The sequence below is a fragment of the Tupaia chinensis genome, unplaced genomic scaffold, assembly GCF_000334495.1.
Source record: "Tupaia chinensis unplaced genomic scaffold, TupChi_1.0 Scaffold000154_1, whole genome shotgun sequence".
Classification (NCBI taxonomy): Eukaryota; Metazoa; Chordata; class Mammalia; order Scandentia; family Tupaiidae; genus Tupaia; species Tupaia belangeri.
This window is the reverse complement of record NW_006159625.1, coordinates 2,614,819-2,637,448: the sequence shown is the minus strand read 5'-3', so window position 1 is coordinate 2,637,448 and position 22,630 is coordinate 2,614,819. Positions and strand designations below refer to the sequence as shown.

At 33.7% G+C, this 22,630-nt stretch overlaps 1 protein-coding gene across 3 annotated transcripts in view; it reads left to right on the top strand.

Annotated features, from left to right (window-relative positions):
* The first annotated feature begins 703 nt into the window (after nucleotides 1-703).
* The window catches only part of RIMS2 (regulating synaptic membrane exocytosis 2), a 409,264-nt gene continuing 387,337 nt past the window's right edge, over nucleotides 704-22,630 (top strand). For all 3 annotated transcript variants that reach the window (XM_027770701.1, XM_027770699.1, XM_027770700.1), the window contains exon 1: nucleotides 704-1,129. In XM_027770701.1, coding sequence (XP_027626502.1) covers nucleotides 1,008-1,129 — 122 coding nt within the window. In that variant the 5' untranslated portion in view covers nucleotides 704-1,007. The remainder of the gene's footprint in view (nucleotides 1,130-22,630) is intronic.

Genomic DNA, 22,630 nt, shown 5'->3' with positions numbered 1-22,630 from the left:
ATGATGTGGAAGTGCCTTAAGACTAATAGGGCCTTCAGGGGACACTCTCCAAAAAAAGCTATGATCATCATTATTGAAATAAATTAATAATAGTTGATAAAGTATTTCTGGCCTTGGTGTGTGTATGTGATTGATTTGTAGGAGAGTTTTTATTTCATGTGTGCTGTTCAGATGAATTTTAATGGATAAGGTATAACTTTTTTCTAAAATTATATGAATAACCATTTAGTCAGAAGTTGATCATTATTAACTTTTAAAAATAAATAAAGGATGACTTTAAAAATTAAATAAGAAATTAGGATTACTGAGTACATGTTTTCTTAATGTACTTCTCTTATAAGTATGGCATTATAGATATAGACAATAAAGCCCTATTGTCTATCATATTTTTATTTTTCCATGGTGTAAAAAGAAGGATATGCCATTTATTTTTAGAGTATTCTGGTCCTATGCAGCAGCTTGCACATCGAAGAGATATACTCTATTGCTGGACCTATTCATTTTTCAGAAAAAGAGAAAAGGTTGGGGAAGAACATAATTTCTCTTCCTTTTACCTAGTAGTTACATTGAGAAGATACCTTGTCCCCATTTTTATTACTTCTGAGATTTTATTACTGGCAGCCAGATGTGCTGAAACTCCTGACGACAGCATCTATTCATTGCGTGTTTTTAATAGGCTTAGAGAAATATGAGTAGAGTACATGAAAGCAGCTCAGCTTCACACTTCAGCTGGGAATGCCCAAAAAGCCTACTGCTGTTTAGATTTCTTGCTACAGTCAGGAGAAAGCCGAAAGCTGCACGGATACCGAATCTTCTACGACTGAATTAGAAGAATAATGACTGTACAATTAACTATCAACCTCTGCTCATTTAAGCACAGTTTTTACAGAGCTCAGGAGAAATATGGAACTTGATTGGCATGTTTTTATTTGATGGTGTCTGCAAATAGATGACTTTAAAGACAGGTGGTAAGAAAAAATAAGAGAAGGGGAAAAAAAGGAAAGAAAATGCAATTTGAGACATTGCGCCAGGTCTGCAATTCTGTTTTATCTCATTTTCATGGGGTTTTTTCATCCCCACCAAATATTTTACAAAATGAGCTTTTTGGACAAACACTGAACAATGCAAGGTGAGTAGAGCTAAATTATATTTTCTTTTAATGTTATTATTTTCAAAATACTAATCTTCTCTGTCTGAAAAAACTGTTTTGAACTGAAATGTTGATATTACAGGGATGTTGTCTTTTTGACTATAAATATAAAATTCTATGAAGTATGCTTCTTAACTTGATTTAAAGAAGGAAAATAAGCTTACTTCCAAGCATAATAAGCATCTTAAATTTAACTAGCTTGACCTCTGAAATATGATACAGAGATCAGGATGCCTTATAATTTTATTTTCTAACAAATAAAATGACTAACTTGAAATGCCTCATAGGTGTTTTCTCTGTGATCATGACGGTGATTACATTGCATATACAGGGATGGAGCTATATAATATATGTGATTTGTTGGAAAATGTGAATTAGCAATCATGCATGCTCTTGTAAAACATGCGGAAGATGTTTTCTAGGTCTAAGGCATTTCTTTATGCAGGATAGATCAATAATACTTTTAAACAAGCTATGTTATTGGACTGCTAATAATGCTTTGTATTAGAATGGCTAGTTTGGGAGTATTCTTTGTTATAAATTCCTATTGCTTTTTCGACCTGATCACCCCCCCCCCCACCCCTTTTTGTGGTAAAGGCTGTTAAATTATGAACATACGTTTTAGATGATTTCTCTGGCTTACACTAAAAGAGATAGTCTATTAAAGAATGTTTTTAAAAATGCTGTTTTATCACCCAGTTCTTCATTTAAGTTGTTTGGTTTTTGAAAATTTCTTACTTGTATATTCAGTTTAAAAAACGATCCCATATTTAACTCACTGTATGTGGTGAAAGACTGAGAAAGAAATTCTGTGAACATGAAAATGCACTGAAACCTTCTGGAAACTGACGGGGAACTATTAGTGCATAGAATATTGAAAGATTTTGCTGGTCTGTTCTTTTTAGGATCTCTGAACAATGTGAGGCAGCCTGCCTTTAGGATTAAAAAAAAAAAGCCTGTTACACAATATGTACCTTAATTTAGCAAATGAAAAGGAGGCTTTTAAAAATTTGTTGGCATTTAAAATGCTTAGCAGTGATAAATCTATTTATTACCATTCTTTGAATATGGAATAATATATCTATTTCTTGTAAAATTTTACTTTTGCTTCTTTTCCTAAGTGCAGTTCTACTCAATGAACTAATCTGATTTTTTCTTATTTTATTTTCAGACTAACTTAAAATAGATAACAGTATACAAGATGTTAAGCAATTCTATAGTAGGCTATTTATTTTTAATATAATTTTTTTATTTACTAATAGATCACTTTGGTATCCTAATTTATGATTAAGACATATTACATGTTATATTTAAATAAAAGAGGCAGTATTGCTTTCTAAAAATTTCCATGCTTTGAAGCTTCCAGAGTTTTAGGATTTTTAGATCTTTTTTCCTTTTTAAAATTTTTATCTCTATTTTTTTTAATGCTAAGAATTTATGTTTTTACAAGTATTAATATCAGGGTGAGGTGTATATTCTCTGTAGAAATTGTGCTATTAACACAGTAAGGAAGTGAATGTTATTAGTTTTAAAATATGACAGATATCTCTTTTTTGAGACAATTATGTGCATTATTACTACTTTCAATGTGCTTTGGTTTCAAGTTTCTTTTGGTGGCATGCCTATAGTTTCAATGATCTCATTAAAATCTGGAATTTATGCTGTCACTATTAAACATTAACTTGTGAACTTTCTCATGTTTTCATAAAACCAATCTTACTCAGTATATTTGACTCCTTTCTAAAATATCAAAACTACCAATTAATCAAGAAAGAATTTATCCTGCTTTTGGGAAAAAAAATCCCAGATTTTATATATTCTTAAATTCTTAGTTTTTAAAAAAATGTGGCATTATTTCACAAATAGATCTACTAATCTTTATAAATAATCAACTACTTGACTTACTTTTAAGATTGAGACCAATTAAACAAAAAGTTACTATTTTATAAGTATGAGAGTGAAAAATAAGTTCTGAACTCACAATTAATGCTTCTACATATACTAATTATTTGGTTAGTATTTGTATTTAGATTAGTGACAAGGGTCTCCTAAATGTTTTATTTTGCTTAGCTTCTTTAAAAAAAATATACAAATGCCTGACATTTACATTTCAGTTAACCCCAAAGCAGAACGTAAAGGTATAGACTAAAAAAAATTATTGAAGAAAAAAATCATGGAAGAAGAATCATCCAGAGATGTCATCAAAAGATGTTATCCTGCAACAACTTAATTTTTTTCTAAGTAAAGTGCCTTTCAACTTTGTAGATTGGATGTTTATAGTTTTGAGATTTTTAACCTTCAATTATATAACTCTCATCTCTGGGAGGAACAATTTTGGTTGTTATTACATGAATAATAATTGTTTAATAGTTTAGACTAGTTGACATGGATTATCCATTATTTGTATTGTAACATTAACTGTGGTCTTTAAACTGGTAGGAAAATAAAGATCTTAGATTTGGACAGTTGACTAATAGAATATATTTTATTGTGAATTGCTCTCTAGGAGAAATTGCTAGACTAGTACTATGCTTCATTTGCAGATAATATGTTAAAGAGTGACCCTTTCAAGTAGTTTTTTAAACAGACTTTTTTTTAAGTAACTGATTTTATCCCTAAATCTGCAACTCAACTTTGATCAGGTTTTTAGATAGGGCAGTTGGCTTCCATAACACGTGAGCAATTAAATGGCTAAAAGATAAAAATCTCCCATATGATTGCTTTGAATACATTTCCAAGTTCATCAAAGAAGGAAAGATTTAAAATATATCAGTAATATTGTATATATCATAAATCATTAAACTGCAGATTAATATAGTTTGTGAAACTATTATCTAGTGAATAATGCAAATACATGTATGAATGAAAATAGAATTATTTTTTACTAACTTTTTATTGGGCACCATATAGCATGGCCCTTATGTTTCAGACCGACAGTTCTTAGCTTATTCTCTTACCATTGTGTTCTTTAGTATCATTTCAGTGCATAAATGAGGCATATTTTTATAACTAAAAATGAAAGGACTAAAGGTCCAGCAAGAAAAAAAATGTATCTGAATCCTACATAAATCTACTTGATAAAATGCCACTTTGATGAAATGCCACTTTAATTTAAATTCTTGTTATACCAAGTCTTCTCAGTGTAAACTCATTTTTTCCCAAATTAAGTCATTCAATCAGGACAGAAAGATAATTGCTTTTGTCGTCAGTATAAAAGTCTTCAAGTACTGAATTCATGATGAAATATAATTTTTTTGTGCTCTTGATTTTTGAAGCAAACATAAATATTGGGTTGCTAAAAGATATATTTTTTAGCAGAGTTCACTACATTGAGTTATCAGTTGCTTTGGGCAGTATTCTAACAAACATGATAATGATGACTATCGTTTGTGATAAAATTTCTGCAAATGTACTTAATATCCTTTAAGTTGTTTTATTCGCTATTTTTAAAGCAATCTTTCTTGAAGAAATTTGTATTCTCTTGTAGATGTAATTCTTTGTCACTAAATATGTGACATTTGCTGTACTGTCTGGCCACACAGGGGCATAATAGAACTGGGATTTATTTAGAGTAGGTATTACAAAAGTCTTTGTCTCCTTTCCATGATATATAATAAGATATGCAGACTTCATATTTATAAGTAAGATTTTTTTGAAAAAAAGCTTTGTAGACCAGAGAATATTTGGATTTGTTGGTGTTTTTAAGTAAGGTAACTATATCACCTGGTTTGCCTGGAGTAGTCCCAGTTTATGCTTACTGTACTCTAGTAATTATTAGTACCACTTTTCTCTTTCAAAACTGTGGTTTGACAGTAAGTTACAGGGTCTACTCTAGTTATAAAGATGTAATGTAAAGCTTAGATCTACCTGCTATGAATAGATTCTTTTCCATCAAAACATTACTATAATTCTAAAATATTAATACCATTTTAATAAAGCCCGATTTTGCAAAATAAATGTTTATTTAGTCTGGTGGTATTTTTGGTCAGAAGTACTTAGTCTTTTACATAGCATTTATTATTGCTTTGGTTTATAATGAAACCATTAATTTGTGTTCAGAAATTTGGCACAGACACTTATTAATCACCCACATTAATGACTACTTTGACATTGAAAGAACAGCATGCTTACTTTCATACTTCTGAGGGTGCAGTCTGCACAGTGTGCATTGTTTGTAGTTGGTATGATTCCAGAACAATTGATTTCTTCATGTTATGGATATGTTTTATAAAAAAATCCTTATTCTGAAGTATAAAGCACTAAGTTTGATACATACACAAAAGATAGCCATAAAAACTTAATATGATTGACTGTTTAGATTTCTATCAAAATTACTTTGGTTCAGAAATCTGTACCATAAATATTTTTACCAATATATTTAATCTGGACTTCAGCTATGTACCACAATTATTAGTATAGATACTACATCTGATACTAATCAGCGATTTTAAGTTATTTTTTTATTGAATGAACTTTTATAAAACTACTTTTGTTGATGACTGATAAGTAAATTTTTTTTTGAAAGTTTTTTGCTGTAGGGCATGTGTGCTCGCCAGAAAGAGAGACAGAGAGACAGAAAGCGAGAAATAACCCCCCCAGGGGGGATGGTCACGCTGCCGCAATCCCTTATCCTCTCAGGATCTTGGGCACGCACACACACGTGCCCAGCGTGAGTTTAAACCACCGGGTCCGAGACTCAAACCATGGTCAGCTACATGGGAGTTCAGCGACATAGCCATTACGCTAACTGCTGATCTCGAGTAAATGTTTATACTTTTTTAATGATCAACTTCAGTGTGATTATAAATGATCTTAGAAGGTTTTATTTTAAGTTTGTTTACTTATTCCATGAGTGTTGGGGGATGTGGCCAGAGAAACAGGGAGCGAGCACCCCCTCCAGTCCCAAAGCTGCAATCCACTCCCAGCCTCAGCCTTTATTATAGGCACATGTGTGCTCTGTGTATTCAGGGAAGTCTCTGTACTTGAACCAGTGATCTATCCATGTGAGTCTGTCCTTGCAAGAGCATCGCATTTTATTAGTATGCTACCATCTGACCCTTTAGAAAAGTTAAAGAAAATAATATGCTAGTAAATTTTCTTTTAAAATTCTGATAGTAGTAACTTTATAACAAAATAAATTAATTTCCTGTTATGTTAAGGGCTATCTTTTTTTTTTGGAGAGGTTTTTTGCTATAGAGCATCTGTGCTCGCCAGAAAGACAGAGAGAGACAGAGAGACAGAAAGCGAAAAATCACCCCCCAGGGGAGATGGCCACGCCGCAATCCCTTCTCCTCCTTTCTCCTCTCTGGATCTTGGACACACACGCACATGCGCCAGCGTGAGTTTAAGCCTCTGGGTCTGGCCTCGAACTGCAGTCAACTACATGGGAGTCCAGCAACATAGCCATTATGTTAACTGCTGGTTCCAAGGGCTATCTTCATAACTAGTGCTGAATTTCAAAATTTCATGATCCTAACAATAGAACTCCTAAGACTGATCTACAATTTGAATTTAACTTCTGATTTGAGAAATTTTAAGCATATAATAAATCTATGTGAACATTTCTTCCAGGGTGAAAAAGAGAAAAAGCCATTGCATGTTAAAATTGAGATATCTCAAAATGCAAAGGCCCTTTATTTTGCCCAGATTGTTTCAAACTATGCTCTTTGATTGTTCTTAGAGAGCACTTCCTTCAGAGTTTGACTCAGTATATAAAACAGAAGTGGCGCAGCCTTGGTGTAGATAGTGAAGCTGGGGACCCAGGTTTTGTTCTAAGAAACACAATTTGAAGACTTTCCTATTCCATGAGTATCAATTTACTTTTAAGTAAACTGAAGTCCAGCTGCTTACTTAAAGTCAGGATTTAAATTCACTTATACTCCTTCAAACTTTTTGTCTCATCCCATGCCCTTTGAAATGTCAGAGGTAGAGGTGATGGAACGTGACAAGGAGAACTCCTATGTTGAAGTAAGGATTGATTTGTGACTGATTCTTACACTGTTAATACATATGGTAGCTTTATGTTGGGTAGTATGGAACACAGGGGCTGTATTCATATCTAAGGTCTGCACTTCCTGGCTATGTGCTATTCATAAAGTCGCTTTACTGTGAGATCCCAGAGTGGGGGACTATCTGTTTAACCTCGAACTGCCACTGTTACATTCCTTGTTCTCCAGTTGATATCCCCTCTCCACAGCCTCCAAATATTGGATTGCTTTTTCTCCATAGTATAAATTAGTTTTGTCTGTTCTAGAACTTCATATAACTGAAAACGTAGTCTTTTTTGTAAGGCCTTCTACTCAGCACAATTAATATAAAATTCATCCATATTATTATATATGTGAGTAGTTTTTTTTAATTTTCATTGCTGAATACTATTTTATTTTTTGAATATATCACAATCTTGTATAAATATGCCTTTTTTTAAAGAGGTTTTTGCTCTCCCCATGTATGCTTGCCTGGGAGAGAGACAGAGACAATGAGAGAGAAAGTGAGAAATTATCCCCTGCGGGGTTGGCAGCACTGCAGTCTTCTCTTCCATTCTCCTCCTGGGATCTTAGGCATACACGTATATGTGCCCAGTGTGAGTTTCAAGTCATCAGGTTCAGGACTTGAACCATGGTTACCCATGTGGGAGTCCAGTGACATAATTGCTATGCCATCTTTTGGTGGGCATATATTTTTCTTTCTTACGAGTGAATTCCTCGAAGAGGGATTTGTGGGTCACATTGGTGATGTAAGTCTTAATTTTTGTCATTCTGGTGAGTTTATAGTGGCAACTCCTTGTGATAGGATTTTGTATTTGCCAATGACTAGCAGTGCCGGTGCTTTTTAATATACTCTGTGGCCATTTGCATATCTTCCTTTTGAAGTGACTGTCCAATTTTTAAAAAAATTAGATTGCTTGTGTTTTTACTAGTGAATCGTGGAAGTTCTTTATCATATCTGAGTATGACTCTTTAGTCGCATGTGTGCTTTGTGTATACTTTTTCTTGGTCTGTGTCTTGCTTATTCATTTTCTTAACAATGCCTTTTGATGAGCAGGATTTTTAATTTTGGTGAAATCTATTAATTTTTTTCTTATGGTTTATATTTCTGTGTGCTCTCTAAAATTCTTTGTTTACCTCTAAGTCATAAAGCTTTCTATGTATCTTTCAGAAACTTGATTTTTAGCTTTTTTAGTTTAAATACATGATTCATCACACATTAATTTTTTGTATCTAGTATAAGATAGGGGCCAGGACTTTTATTTTTCCAGATGAATGTCCAGTTGTTCCATTACCATTTGCTGAAAAGACTTAAACACTTTCCACTCTCTATTTGGATTGTTTGTCATCTTCATAAGAAGTTGAATAATTATGTAATTATTTCTAGGCTATCTATTCTATTCCACTAATTGGTCTGTATTCATGCAGTGACCCAGTATGATCTTGAGAGTAATCTTGAAGTCAGGTAGTAACAATCCTCCGTCATTCTTCTTCAAGATGAATTCAATATTAGAGTTCCTTTGCATTTTCACATATATATTTTATGATTACTTTGTTATTTTTGATTTGGGAAGTGCGCTGAGATAAGTCTGGGGCTTCTTTGTATTTCTGAATATTGATTTGTGGGGAGAAGTAGTGTGTTAACATTAAGTTCTCTATTGGTATATCTATTTAAATAGTCTTAATTTACTAAGTAATGTTTTGTAGTTTTCAGTATAGATGTCTTATATGACTTTTATTACATTTTGTATTTTAGATCCTATGAAATTATTTTTTTAAATTTCATTTTCCAGTTGTTTGCTGCTAGTATATAAAAATATAATTTATTTAAAATATTAACCTGGTGACTTTTGGCCTTGACAAATTTACTTACTAATTCTAATAGCTGTTTTGGAGATTTGTTATGATTTTCTACATAATTAATCTTATCATTCAGAAACAGACCATTTTACTGCTTTCCTGATATTTTTGCTTTTAATATCCTTTATTTTTATTGCTTAGGAACAATAGTACAATGTAAAACACAAGTTTATCAGTGTCTTAGTTTAGCAATAATTTTTTGAAAAAATCATGAGTGGGTTTTCATTTTGTGATGTGGTTTTTATTTATTTATTGAAATTATCTAATGTTTCTTCTCTACTATTCTGTTAATATTTATAATTACATTAGTTTAGTTTTGAATATTAAATAAAAATTTAATGTGGTTTTATTCCATTTAGTCATGGGATATATATATTTCTGGTTCAGGTATTCTATGATTTTAGTAAGGATGTCTTGTCTCCATTTTATGAAAGATACTGTATAGTTTCTTTTATTGAAATGTCCTTGACAGATTTTGCCATTAGGTTTATTCTGAACTTCATAAAATGAGTTAGACATTTTTTACTTCTCTTCAATTTTGTGAACAGTTGGTGTAAGGTTGGTTATTCTTCCCTTAATTCACCAGCAAAACCACCTGGACATAAAATTTTGTGTGGAAGTTTTGATAAATAATTCAATTTCCTTAAGGAACCTAGGGCTATTTACATTTTGTTTAATCTTTCTCAGGTGTGACAAGTTATGTTTTTCAAGAAATTTCTATCTTATCTCAATTGACTACTTTGCTGTTATAAACTTCATAATATGATTTTATTATCATTTTAATGTCTATGGAATCTTGTGATAACCTTTCTTTTATTCTGGTATTGGTATTTTGCAATTTATGGTCTATGTCTTGTTTGCTTATTGGTTTACCTAGGAATTTATTATCTTTTCTGTTGTCTTAATTTTTTCTCATTTGTCTGCTATTCACTGATTACTGTTCCTATTTTAATCATTTCCTTTCTTCTATTTGCCATGTAAATATTACTATTTACCACCTCTTTTTCAAGTTTCTTAAGGTGGAACATTATGATTTCTTTGGATTCATAAATTGTTTAATGTTATGTTAATTTCTAAACACTTAGAAATAACTTACTGTTATTTTTTTCTGATGTAATTTTATTCTGGCGAGGGAACATACCTATATAATTTCAATCAGTTTAAATGCTTTAAGATTTGCTTTATTGTCTACTATAAGGTATGACTCATTGGGTGTACCACATGTACTTGAAAAGAATGTATATTCTGCATTTGCTGAGTGTTATGGTCAATGAATATCAATTATGTCATGATATTTAGTAGTGTTATTCAGGTAGTCTGTCCCCTTCATAAATTTATCCCTTTGTTCTATTTTTTCTATGTTGCTGAGAGAAGATATTACAAAACATTATTTTAAGAGGTTTTTGCCTTGTGCTTGCCAGAGAGAGAGAGAGACAAAGGCAATAAGAGGGAGAGAGAGAGAGAGAGAGAGAGAGAGAGAGAGAGAGAGAGAGACAAAGACAATAAGAGGGAAAGTGAGAAATCACTCCCGGTCGGGGGGGGAATGGCCATGCTGCAATCCTTTCTCCTCCATTTTCCTTCTATGATCTTGGGCACACACCTGCATGTTGTGCCAGGCATGTTTCAAGCCACCAGGTCCAGGATTCCAACTGCGGTCAGCCATACGGGACCCTAGTGATGATAACTGCTGTACCATCTGTTGGCCTCCAAATTTTAACTATGATTATACAATTTGCTGATTCTCTTCATAAATTCTGTCAATTTTTGTTCTGTATATTAAAGCTTTGTTATTGGGTACCTGTACATTTATATGTTCTTGATTGACCTGTTTTTTCTTTTTTTTTTTTTTTTTTAAGAGTGATTTTTTGCTATGGGAAATGTGCTCTTGCTGGAGAGACAGAGGGAGAGGGAGGGAGAGAGACAGAGAGAGAGAGAGAGAGCGCGAGCCAGAAAGTCAGAAGTCACCCCCTCAGGAGGATGGCCACACTACAATCCCTTCTCCTCCAGTTTCCTCTTGGGATTTTGGGCACACATGCACAACATGAGTTTTAAGCTGCAGGATCCAGGACTCAAACCATGGTTGACTATATGGGAGTCCAGCAATATAAACATTATACCATCTGCTAGTCCCCTTGATTGACTTTTATAAGTATTTATTTATTTAAATATTTGATGAAAGAGAGAGAGAGACAGGTAGGCAGGCACTCCCAACAGGGCCTCCCACAATCCACCCCCAGTCTCAGCTGGCTTGGATTATGGGCATACATGCGTGCCCTGCGTGCTTTGGGTCTCAGTGGTGAAAACTGCTGCTGTTGGGATTTTTTTTTTCCACCCCCAAACTATCAATATAAATATATCTTATTTGATAATAATAAAACCACCTTTGCATACTGTACATAGTGTCTTTCTAGTCATTTACTTTCAGTGTATCTGTGGCTGGTTTGTAAAGCGTATCTTTTAAAACTAGTGGATATCAGGTCTTATATTTTAAAAACCACTTGGAAAATCTTTGCCTTTTACTTAGAATATTTAATTCACTAACTTTTAATGTAATTATTGATTTATTTGATTTAGGTATTTGTAGATTTTTTCTTTTTTTTTTTTCAAAGAGGATACATTTTAGAATTCCATGTTATCTATTTTCTTATATATTTTCTCATTAGTTTTTATTGATTGCACTTTGGCAAACTACTTAGGGTTTATATTGTATCATTTTGTATAAAATGTAGAAGAAATCCTGCTATAGTATAAAGCCATTTATTCTCTCCTCATCTTCATAAGTATTTCTGTGACATACATCATATTCTTTTAATTACAGTGTTGTGATTTTTACTTTGAATAGTCACATATTTTATGAAAATTAAGAGGAATGTGTAGTCTCTTAGATTAACTCTCATATTTCCTACTTTAGTAGTTTTTCTTCCTAAAGATCCAGTTCCCATTTGATAGACTTTTCCTTCTGCCTGGAGAACATCTCCTTTCTCCATTAACTCTTATTTGAGTAAAATCCTTATTTAGTTATTTTTTTGTGTGAATATAATTAGTGAATATGACAGTTTTCTTTTTTTAAAAGTATATGTAGTTTAAAGTGGCCTTTATAGTTTTTTATGAGAAATAAATACTTCATGAGGATAAGTCCAGGGCACTTTAAATCATTGCTCTTCTGTATTTAATATGTTTTCTCTGATTGCTTTCAAAATTTCTTCTTTCTTTCCTTTCTCTCTCTCTCTCTCTCTCTCTCTTTCCTTCTCTACTTTTTAAGTTTATTTCTCCAACAGGAAAAAGAGGGAGAGAGTGAGAGAGTCTAACAGCACCCAGGATCAGTTTCCAATACCATGATCCAGTTTCAGTTTTTAGCCATCCCTGGATCTTGGGCAAATATGCCCAGCATTTTCAGGAAGGACTCTAGACTGGGAATCTTTCCAGTGGGGATTGCCTACTGTAGTATCACGTTTTACTGGAGCACTACCCTATTTTCCCCCAAATTTTCTTTTTATTATTTGCCAGTTTTATTAATAATTGGCCTATATGTGTTTTTTAATTATATTTTTCTCACGTGGATCTGATGTACTTTATAAGTCTGTATAGTCATGTATTTCACTTAATTTGATAGCTTTTCAGGCCATTGTTATACTATTTATCTTTTCCTATCCTAGTTTCTCTCTGTTTTCCTTCTGAACCCCTAGTTATTTGTATTTTAGATGTTTTGTAGATTATCTCGTTAAGTTCCTGTATTTTTTTCAACATTTTTCTCTGTTCTTTGCATTGAATCATTTTCAGTTGTGTTTGTTCCTTTTTTCCCCTATAATCTTTTAACAAATGGAAAGCTCATCTAGTGAATTTAAAATTATAGATTTATTTTTTGTTCCAAAATCTTCATTTGGTTAGTTTTTTTTTTTTCATTTGGTTAGTTTTTGTAGTGATTGTTTTTCTGTTGAGATTGACTATATTTGTACTCATTAGCAGTATCTTGCCTTTATTTCCTTGAATTAATTATTACAGTGGTGTTAAAATCCTTTTCTGCTAATTCTCTCATCCGGATTATCTCTCAGTCAGTGTCCATTGATTTCCTTTGCTTTTTTCTTGAGTATAGGTCATGTTTTCCTGATTTTTAACACAGTAGATAATTTTGAATTATATTTTGGACATGAATAACAATACTTTATAGAGTCTCTGATATCTCTCCCTTTGAAGAATATTGATTATTTTTAAAACCGGAAGTTAATTTAGCGGAGCTTTAGCTATAAGCAGTGTTTACCTTGAGGTGACAGTATCTGAAATCTTAGCTTAATTATCTTAACTTTATCTGAGTTTCTCGGCATCTTCCTGTGACTGCATGAGATTTTAGCAGTGTTTTCATGAACATAATTTTTCTTCTGTAGCTTTCTTTTTGTTATTTCCTCTTCACTTACCACCCTCCATATTTGTTCAGACTCCTCTGTCAGGTTTTTCAGGTCAGTAAGACTCTGAGTTTTCTAGCACATGCTTAGCCTCCAGGTACTGATTGCATTTGGTTAAAAGTCATACACATTTGAAACTCACCAATGTCATCCTCTTCTAAGAATCACTTGCTCCCCAGGATTTATTGTTGTTTTTGTTGTTATCCTTTAGGGTCTTCAAATAGCTATATGTAGTTAGTCCAGACTTAGACTTATTATGTGAGGGAAATTGAACTTGTAGGGAGCTACTTGGACACTATCAAAGGAGGAATCTATTCTTTTGTATTTTGAATTGAATTTTTAAGGTGATTTGCTGGTAGAAATGATTTACGTAGCTTCTTTTGTAGTCACCATGTTCATTGTAATTTATTGTGTTTTCCCGAGTATTACCAAGTAGCTCATTGTTCAGTGGCTGATTGTGAACTTTATGTCCAAATTAAGTTATCATTGTATCATCAGAAAAAACAATATATAACTTTATTCTTTCTTTACTATTCCATCTATAGTCTAATGACTCTTCTTGCCAATGGTAAAATGTGAACAAGATGTGCATAGGATTTCTTTATACAAAAGAGATAATTGATATAAGTGATCTAATTATACAGTGAAGTGTTTTCTTTTGGAGAGGTTTTCGCTATAGGGTGCGTGTGCTCGCCATAGGGACAGAGAGAGACAGAGAGACAGAAAGCGAGAAATCACCCCCCAGGGGGGATGGCCACGCCACAATCCCTTCTCCTCCATTCTCCTCTCGGTATCTTGGGCACGCATGCACACACCCCTGGCTTGAGTTTTAAGCCACAGGGTCTGGGATGCGAACCGCGGTCGACTACATGGGAGTCCAGCAACATAGCCATTATGCTAACTGCTGGTCCCTAAAGTGTTTGATGAGATACAATGAATAGGTCAAAGTCTTCATACTTCTCCCTCACCTACTAATTGGACAGGTATCTGTCTCAAAGATAATTTTCACAGGGAATTTTTAAGGGAAATCTGATGATGTTTGTGTTGAGAACGAGTAGGCTAAAGATGAAATTCTACTTTGTTCGAGCAGTTACCAATTGATTCTGCAGCTGGTGTCAATCACAGTGTAAGAAATGAGAAGTGTGTGTGCTGAAAATTTAATTGTAATTATTTGCAATCCTGGTCAATCTTTTAAATTAATAATTTTCCAAGGCTATGATGTATTTTTCCATAAACTTATAAACACTGTTTTGGGGTCTTTCTGAATTATATCATAATTTTAAAACAAAACATAGCAAACATAAAAAAATAGGATATACTACCTTTTCTTGAGAAAGTGAACAGCTTGTTTTAAAAACTATTCACACAAAATGTAAATCTGATGATGAAAATACACTTAGAGCATGTGTGCTATAAAGAACATTACCATATTTCCCATGAAGCATACACGGTTAAGGAAATGCTTATTTATAGTTTTTACTGTTGGCATTGTGACAAATATATAGATGAGCAATTTCAATGAAAAATAGCACCACAGTTTGAAAATACAGTTCAAAGATTGTATGGAATTTTTTAACTGCATGAGCATATGAATATTTTAACCCAGTTAACTTTTTTTTTTCATGTTAGTTAATACAAGTAAGGTTCATCACTTTATAAAACACATAATACAGATACAGATACATCATGTATTGATATTAGTATTCTAGTATTGCATATCAACTTATCACAAACTGAGTGGATTAAAACAAGGATTTATTATCTTGCAGTTCTAAAGATTAAGAGCCCAGGTGGGATCAACCCTGCTCCTGTGATTACATTGGGCCCATCCATTATCTTTTATTTGATTAATTCAAAATCAACTAATTAATAACTTTAGTATATCTATAAAACAAACAAGCAAAAACTTTTACAGGTAACAAAACATAATCATAATCACAGGTAAAATATCATATTCCCAATCATGTAGATTAAGGTGGAAACTTTGGGACAGGGAAGGAGGGGCAAGACACTTTAGAATTATGCTTGCCAACTGCATAAACAAGAAACAGAACGTGGAGCAACTACAGTGGAAAAGACACCAAAAGCAGATATAAATTGAATGTGAAACTAATAGAACATCCAATATTATCTATAATTCTGGATTCCTAATCTTTGTGTCCTCCAACAGCTTACAGTTAAGCAATGTTACCTTTTAGATGTTGTTACTTTATCCCTCAAAGTCCCTTATCATTCAAATTACATGAAGTTCTGTTTCTCTCCTTACATCAGTGTCAGAAAAATTTCAGTTCCATGAAGCCTTTCATCTAGTAAAAAAAAGCTTCCTATACTTATATTCTTTCCATGCAGATGATCAGAATTAAATACTAAGAATTGTTATTGACCTGAAATATAGATTTCTTTACCAATATTTTTTAGTCCATCTTAAATTGTGAATTTAAAATTAACAAGCTCTTTTTTTATGTGTTCATTTTTAACAAAAATATGGCAGCTCATTTGGAAAACTATCCAGTTCATGTTTGTTTTGATTATAATCTTGTGGAGATTATTGTATATTTTTATTAAATACACTGCTTATTAAACATTCTTTAAAAATTTCCTTCAAATCTAATATATGTAACTAGACCACTATGATGATTTAGTATTTGGAAGCGATTTAGAGAGTACAATTTTTAAGAATTTACCCATTTTATTCTCATATGTAAGTATATCTTGCTAATTATATTGGGTTGTTGGAAAAGTCCTGTTGTATTTTTTTCACAGAAAAACATATGCCATGACTTTTCTGACAACCCAATATAATAAACATGCTATTATGTAATACATAAAGTTTAAACTATATGTAAATGGAAGTTATCAGAAATTGTGATTTGGAATTATTATAATTGTCTTAGGCCCAAAACCTTATACCATTACAGCAAAAGAGGAAGCTAAAGAAAATGGACCCAATTTTAAGATAATATTCTCTGTCTATTAACATTATCTATTTTCCATGTTGGTTTCAATAGGGCTAGATTCTCTGATAGGCAGCTTATTGTTTATGTTTTGTGAGTTCTGAGAACACAGTTACCAATCTTCCTTATTCAGACATCTCTCTATATATATTACCTAACAACATCATAGTGTCTTTAATTCTGTTACTTCTCAAAATTTACATATATTTTTGAGAAGGAGAATAGGACAAATCCGATTTTTTTCCATTCTCCTGTTAAATCATACATTATATATTCTACACTATGTTGTTGCACATTTCAGTTCTAAAATTACCATTTTTAAACTTTCATTAATCTGTTGCAGTTCCTCCGTCTATTTCCCTTCTGTGTTCACCTTTCTACTTAATCTTTTTTCAGGTTTCATTGTAGATATTTTATAGCTGTAGTCTGTTAATTGCAACATCCTATTCATCTGTAGGACTGTTTCTATTGACTATTTTTTCTCATGATTATAAATTCATTTTCTTGCATCTTTGCCTGTCTTTTAACATTTCATTGAACCTGAACATTGTAAATAATGCATTGTAGAGATTTTTACATTATGTTTTCATCTAAATAAGCTGATTTTGGAGCCAGTAGATGGTGTAGTCGCTAAGGCACTAAACTCTCACATGACTAACCACGGTTCAAATCCTGGATTTGGTAGCTTGAAATTCATGCCAGGCACATGTGTGTGCATGCCCCAAATCTCAGGAGAATGGAGGAGAAGGGATTGTGCCATGGCCATCCCCTACGGAGGGTCAATTTCTCACTTTCCCTCTCATTGTCTCTCTCTGTCTCTTTCCATAAGTGCATGAACGTTATGGTAAAAAACTTAAAAAAAAAAAAAGAAAAAGAGGCTGATTTTTATTATGTTAGGAAGTTAAATGAAGGAGAATAACCTTGATCCTTGGGTTTAGGCTTTGTTTAGACAGTTCTCTTTCCTTTTTTTCTTTTTTTCTTTGTCATGGGCACATCCCTTACTTCCAAGGTGTGGTTTTTTCTACTCTAAATCTCTTATCTTTGTGGTGTCTCATATGAATACACTGGGATTTTTCACAAAGATCTCTCTAAGTTTGTTTGATCAAAGAGTTTCATAGTGTAATGTGACTTTTGACATTTCTCGTCAACTTTTAGCCTTCCGTATGTGCAATCTGCAAGGCTCCAGGTGGCTTGTATGTGCATTGCTTAGTATTTGGAAAAGTATCTGAGTAAAGTTTCTGTGCTTATTTCTGGAGCTTATTCTCCTAGCTCTCTTCTGGCTAGAGCTTCTAGACAGTTACATTACAAATTGTAGTTGCCTTAGTTAGCCTGAGTTCTAGTGTCTGTTTTTAACACAGGACTGTGTTTCTTATGCTCAATGAGATCAATGCCTTCAGCTTGGGCTCAGATTCCTTCTGCTAGTAAGAAGCTTTCTCGAAAAGTTTGGGCTTTGTGCTATCTTGTCCAATGCCTTCAAGTGACTTTTTTCCATGTATTCTGCTCAGTTATAGTAGTTTATGACAAGAAGGTAAGCCTCATAGTAGCTACTCAGGGGCCTATTAATTATTTTATAATAGCATAATATACATATATAAACCTACCATCCCGAACAAGAGCTAGAACCTTGGCAATAATTTGCATCTATTTATTTTTATCTTTTTTCTTTTTTTTTTAGGGGTTTTTGCTATCGGCCGCGTGCGCTCACCAGACAGAGAGAGACAGAAAGACAGGAAGCGAGGGGCCAGCAGTTAGCGTAATGGCTATGTCGCTGGACCCCCACACAGTCGACCATGGTTCGAGTCCCGGACCCGCTGGCTTAAACTCACGCCGGGCGTGTGTGCGTGCGTGCCCAAGATACCGAGAGGAGAATGGAGGAGAAGGGATTGCGGCGTGGCCATCCCCCCTGGGGAGTTCTTTCTTTCTTTCTTTCTTTTTTTTTTTTTTTTGCGCGATTTTGAGATTTTTGCTATAGGGCACGTGTGCTCGCCAGACAGAGAGAGAGACAGAGAGACAGAAACCGGGAAATCGCCTCCCTGGGGGGGATGGTCACGCTGCAATCCCTTCTCCTCCATTCTCCTCTCGGGATCTTGGGCATGCACGCACATGCGCCCGGTGTGAGTTTTAAGCCACCAGGTCTGGGATGCGAACCGCGGTCGACTACAGGGGAGTCCAGCAAATAGTCATTACGCTAACTGCTGGTCCTGTATCCATTTGTTTACCTTGTCTCATTTTCTGACTTGCAGTTTGTGAGAATAATTATATCAATCCCCAATCATCCCTTTGCTTTTCTCCTCTTCCTCCTCTTTCTCCTTTTTTGTATATGAAGTTTATTCACTTATTTCCTCTGAGTGTGCATGCGTGTAAGAGACAAAGACAGAGGTAGTGCTCCTAAGAGAGTCTTGATGTGAAGCATCCCAGTCCCAGTGTGCTCTCAGATATCCTAGGCTACACACATCCCTGGTAAACTCAGGGAGGCCTCCAGATGTGAGCTTGGAACTTGGAACTTGGAACCGCGTGGGTCAGCCTCACCGAGCATGTTTCAGCATTTTGCCACTGTTGGGCCTCTGCTTTTTCTTCTTATGTAGTTTTTTTAAAATGTATGTATTCCTAAAAAAAAAAAAAGTTGTTTCATTTTTACAAAAAGATATTGTGTTACTCACTTCATTTTATAGTACATCAGTATTGTTATGAGTTATAGTAGTTCATTTATTTTGACTGCTCTTAATATTTCATAGTGTGACTGTATCCCAGTTTTTAATCCACTCTCCCATTGATGGGCATTTGTATTGTTTCTACATTTTTGCCATCACACAAGTACTGCAACAGTTAAATGTAAATGAGAAATTAAAAAGTAAAATATAAAAAAAAATCAGAATTAATTTTTTAGATCAGATGAAAGCATGCTCCAATCTGAAGCTCTTCCCATTTTTCTAGCACACTGAAACCCAAATACAATGGTAAAAAATCATTCCATTAAAAAAATGAAGTACTGGGATCAGCAGATGGGATAATGGTTACATCACTGGACTCCCATGTAGTCAACTGGTTCGAGTCCTGGTCCCACAGGTTTAAAAATCTCATACTGGTGTGTGTGCTTGCATGCCCAAATCCTGAGAGGAGAATGAAGAAGAGGGATTGCAGTGTGGCCATCTCCTGGCAGGGGGTGAGGATGGGTTGATTTCTCCCTTTCTGTCTCTCTTCTCTCCAGAGAGTGCACATGCACTATAGCAAAAATCTCTCTTAAAAAATAAGAAAAGTAACTGCTGCTATGAAATTTGTCTATATGCCTCCTGCTATACATATGTAGAAATTTCTCTTGGATATTTTTTAGTCATATGTTCCACCTTCAGAATACATAAATATGTTTTTGCCAGTTTTCCAGCTCAGATTTTAGGCAATGACAGTTTAGTCTTCGTACGGTATACTTTGGGAATAAAATAGCTCAAGAGCAAAATGTTAATAGAAAAGCTGGACAATTTAAACCAGAGCTGCCAGTGTTAACTTGACAAAAACATAACCATAGATAAATGTATTTTACATGAATTTGCTCATACTGGAACATTTCTTCTTTTTCTCTTTAACATCAGCACAATGTATTGAACTTTTCTGTATTAGTGAAGGAATAGCTTTGAAGTAGGGAGGAATGGTAGGTATAATTTTTAAAGCGGGCATTAAAGAACACAGGGTCTAGAGATTTTATCTTCTACTTCCTGAGAAAACCTCTGTTGTCTGCTATGATAACAAATTAGAACCTCAGAGCTCAGTCCTGTCATTAATGTTGATGCTTGGGACCTACTTTATTTATGGCCAAGTAAATACTACAGTTCTTTTCTCCCCCACGCATACCTTTATGAGAAAGTTAATTCTTTCTGACCTTTTTCTGTAGAAATAATAAATTCTAAATCTCCAAATTTTTTCACATCTGAAATTGTTGCTGTCTTTCCTACTAAGTCAGAAGACTGAGTTTTAGTACATTTTTTTTCTTTCATGCATGAGGTTACTTTATAAATGATCTCTTTCCTTTGGATCTTTTTCTTAAACACTGAAAAAACTAGGCTTGATGAATTTTTCTCTTGGTGTAAATCTCTACTATTAGCAACAAGATACAAGTAAGTGGAAACATAGTAAGATTTTCAATCTTCACAGCCTCATGGTGCTCTGTCTAACCTGCCTCTAGCTACAGAAATGTAGGGGAGCCTTGTTAACCCAATCAACTAGACATCTTTCCCCATAAAATCTTACAGATGGTTCTGATGTTTCAGGAGACTCTTAGCATCTGTTTAAAATTCTCAGACTGCTTCCACCAAGTTTGTTTGAATCTTGTTTGTGGTTACACTTGATTACACATCTGTAGACATTTGAAGATTGGCATTAAGAAAGAGCTTTATGTATTATACTTATCTGTTATTAACATTGCTTCTAGTACAACTATAATCGAAATGAAAAATAAACAAAAACATAACCAAATATGTATGAGATTAGGGCATTCAAAAGGGTAGAGCTTAGTTTCACGTTATGTGGCTCATATAATCTTGCACATAAACTCCTAGTTTTCTTTTGATTTTCATTATAGTTACAGTGAATTAGAAGAGTGCTTTCTTGACTTCCTTTATCCATGTCAAGTGAAAAAAAAAGAACATAGAAAGGTGTGATTTTTATTTTTGTTTAATAAAAAATGACATAAAACGATTTGATGAAACTATGCCTAAATATTAATACTTCAGGTTTTATAACTAAATTAATCAAATGCCTTGGGTTTTTTTAATTTAAATGTAATATATATATATATATATATATATACACACACATATACACACACACACACACACACACACACACACACACACCCCAATGAACTTTATGGGAAGTAAACAAGCTAAAATATGTAAAACATTTAGAACATGATTTGGAAAATAAGAAACACTAAGGTAATAATAGCCATAATTTATTATTTACATATTATTATTATTATTATTATTGATTTCACCTTTTCTTCTACTCAGTATTTTACTCTGAAATATTCCCTTACCTGCAATTACTAGATCAAAATGTTTCAGTTTTTCTAATATTACACTTATTGCCAAATTGCTTTTCTAAAAGGTTGAACTAATTATGTTTCTACTGTGGGTAAATAGAATTGCTTTGCATCATTGGCACTGATTGCTTTCATGTTGTCTTATTTTTAATTTAATTGGTTGTTATATAAAAATTTTTTCTCTTTTGTTTTTAGGTTTTTGCAAAAGGGCACATGTGTTGATGTAGAGAGACAGAGAGAGGGAAAGTGAGAAATCACACCCCTGAGGGAGATGTCTATGCCACAATCCCTTCTCCATCTTCCTCTCAGGATTTTAGGCATGCATGCACATGTGGCAGGTGCGATTTTCAAGCTGCCGGGTCCAGGACTCAAACTGCAGTTGATCACCGGAATCCAGTGCCTTAACCACATGGCCCCACTGGCTCTAAAAATTATTTAAAAACATTTACTATCTGTATTAGTTTGCTAGAGCGCCTATAAGAAAGCACCATAAACTGAATGGCTTAAAACACAGACATTGGTTTCTCATAGTGTGGAGGCTGGATGTCCAAGATCAAGTTGTTAGCAGGTTTGGTTTCTTCTGCGGCCTTGCTGCTTGGCTTGCAGATGGCTGCCTTGTTGCTTTGACTTCCTGTGTAGTCTTTCCTGTGTGTGTGCAAATCCCTTGTATCTCAGTGTCAAAACTTCTCTCCTCTTCTTATAAGGATATCAAATTTGATTAGTCAAATAATGTTCTTACTTTGGGGACCAGCAGATGGCATGGTGGTTAAGGTGCTGGACACTCCCACATGGCCAACCAGGGTTCAAGTCCTGAATCTGGTGGCTTGCTTTCTCACTTCCTCTCTCTCTCTCTCTCTCATTATCACCCTCTCTCTCTGCTCAAACTAAAAAATAAATGAATAAATAAAATAAATAATTATTTTTTAAAAAATAATGTTCTTATTTTAATTAATCATCTCTTTGAAACTGTCTCCAAATACAGTCACATTTTGAGATACTGGGAGTTAGGACCTCAGCATATCAATTTTGAGAGTGTACAAGTCAGCCTCTCATTTATTGAATAATCATTTAATTATCAATCAAAATAAATAAATATACTTTCCTCCTTTCATGGGAATTGCTGCTTCTGTTTCTGTGCCTATTTTTCATAATTCTTTAATAATATTTCACTTGATTTCTTAAATGTAATTTATTTTTTAGTACTTTTTTTTTTTTTTTTTTTTGAGGGGGTTTTTTTTAAAGGG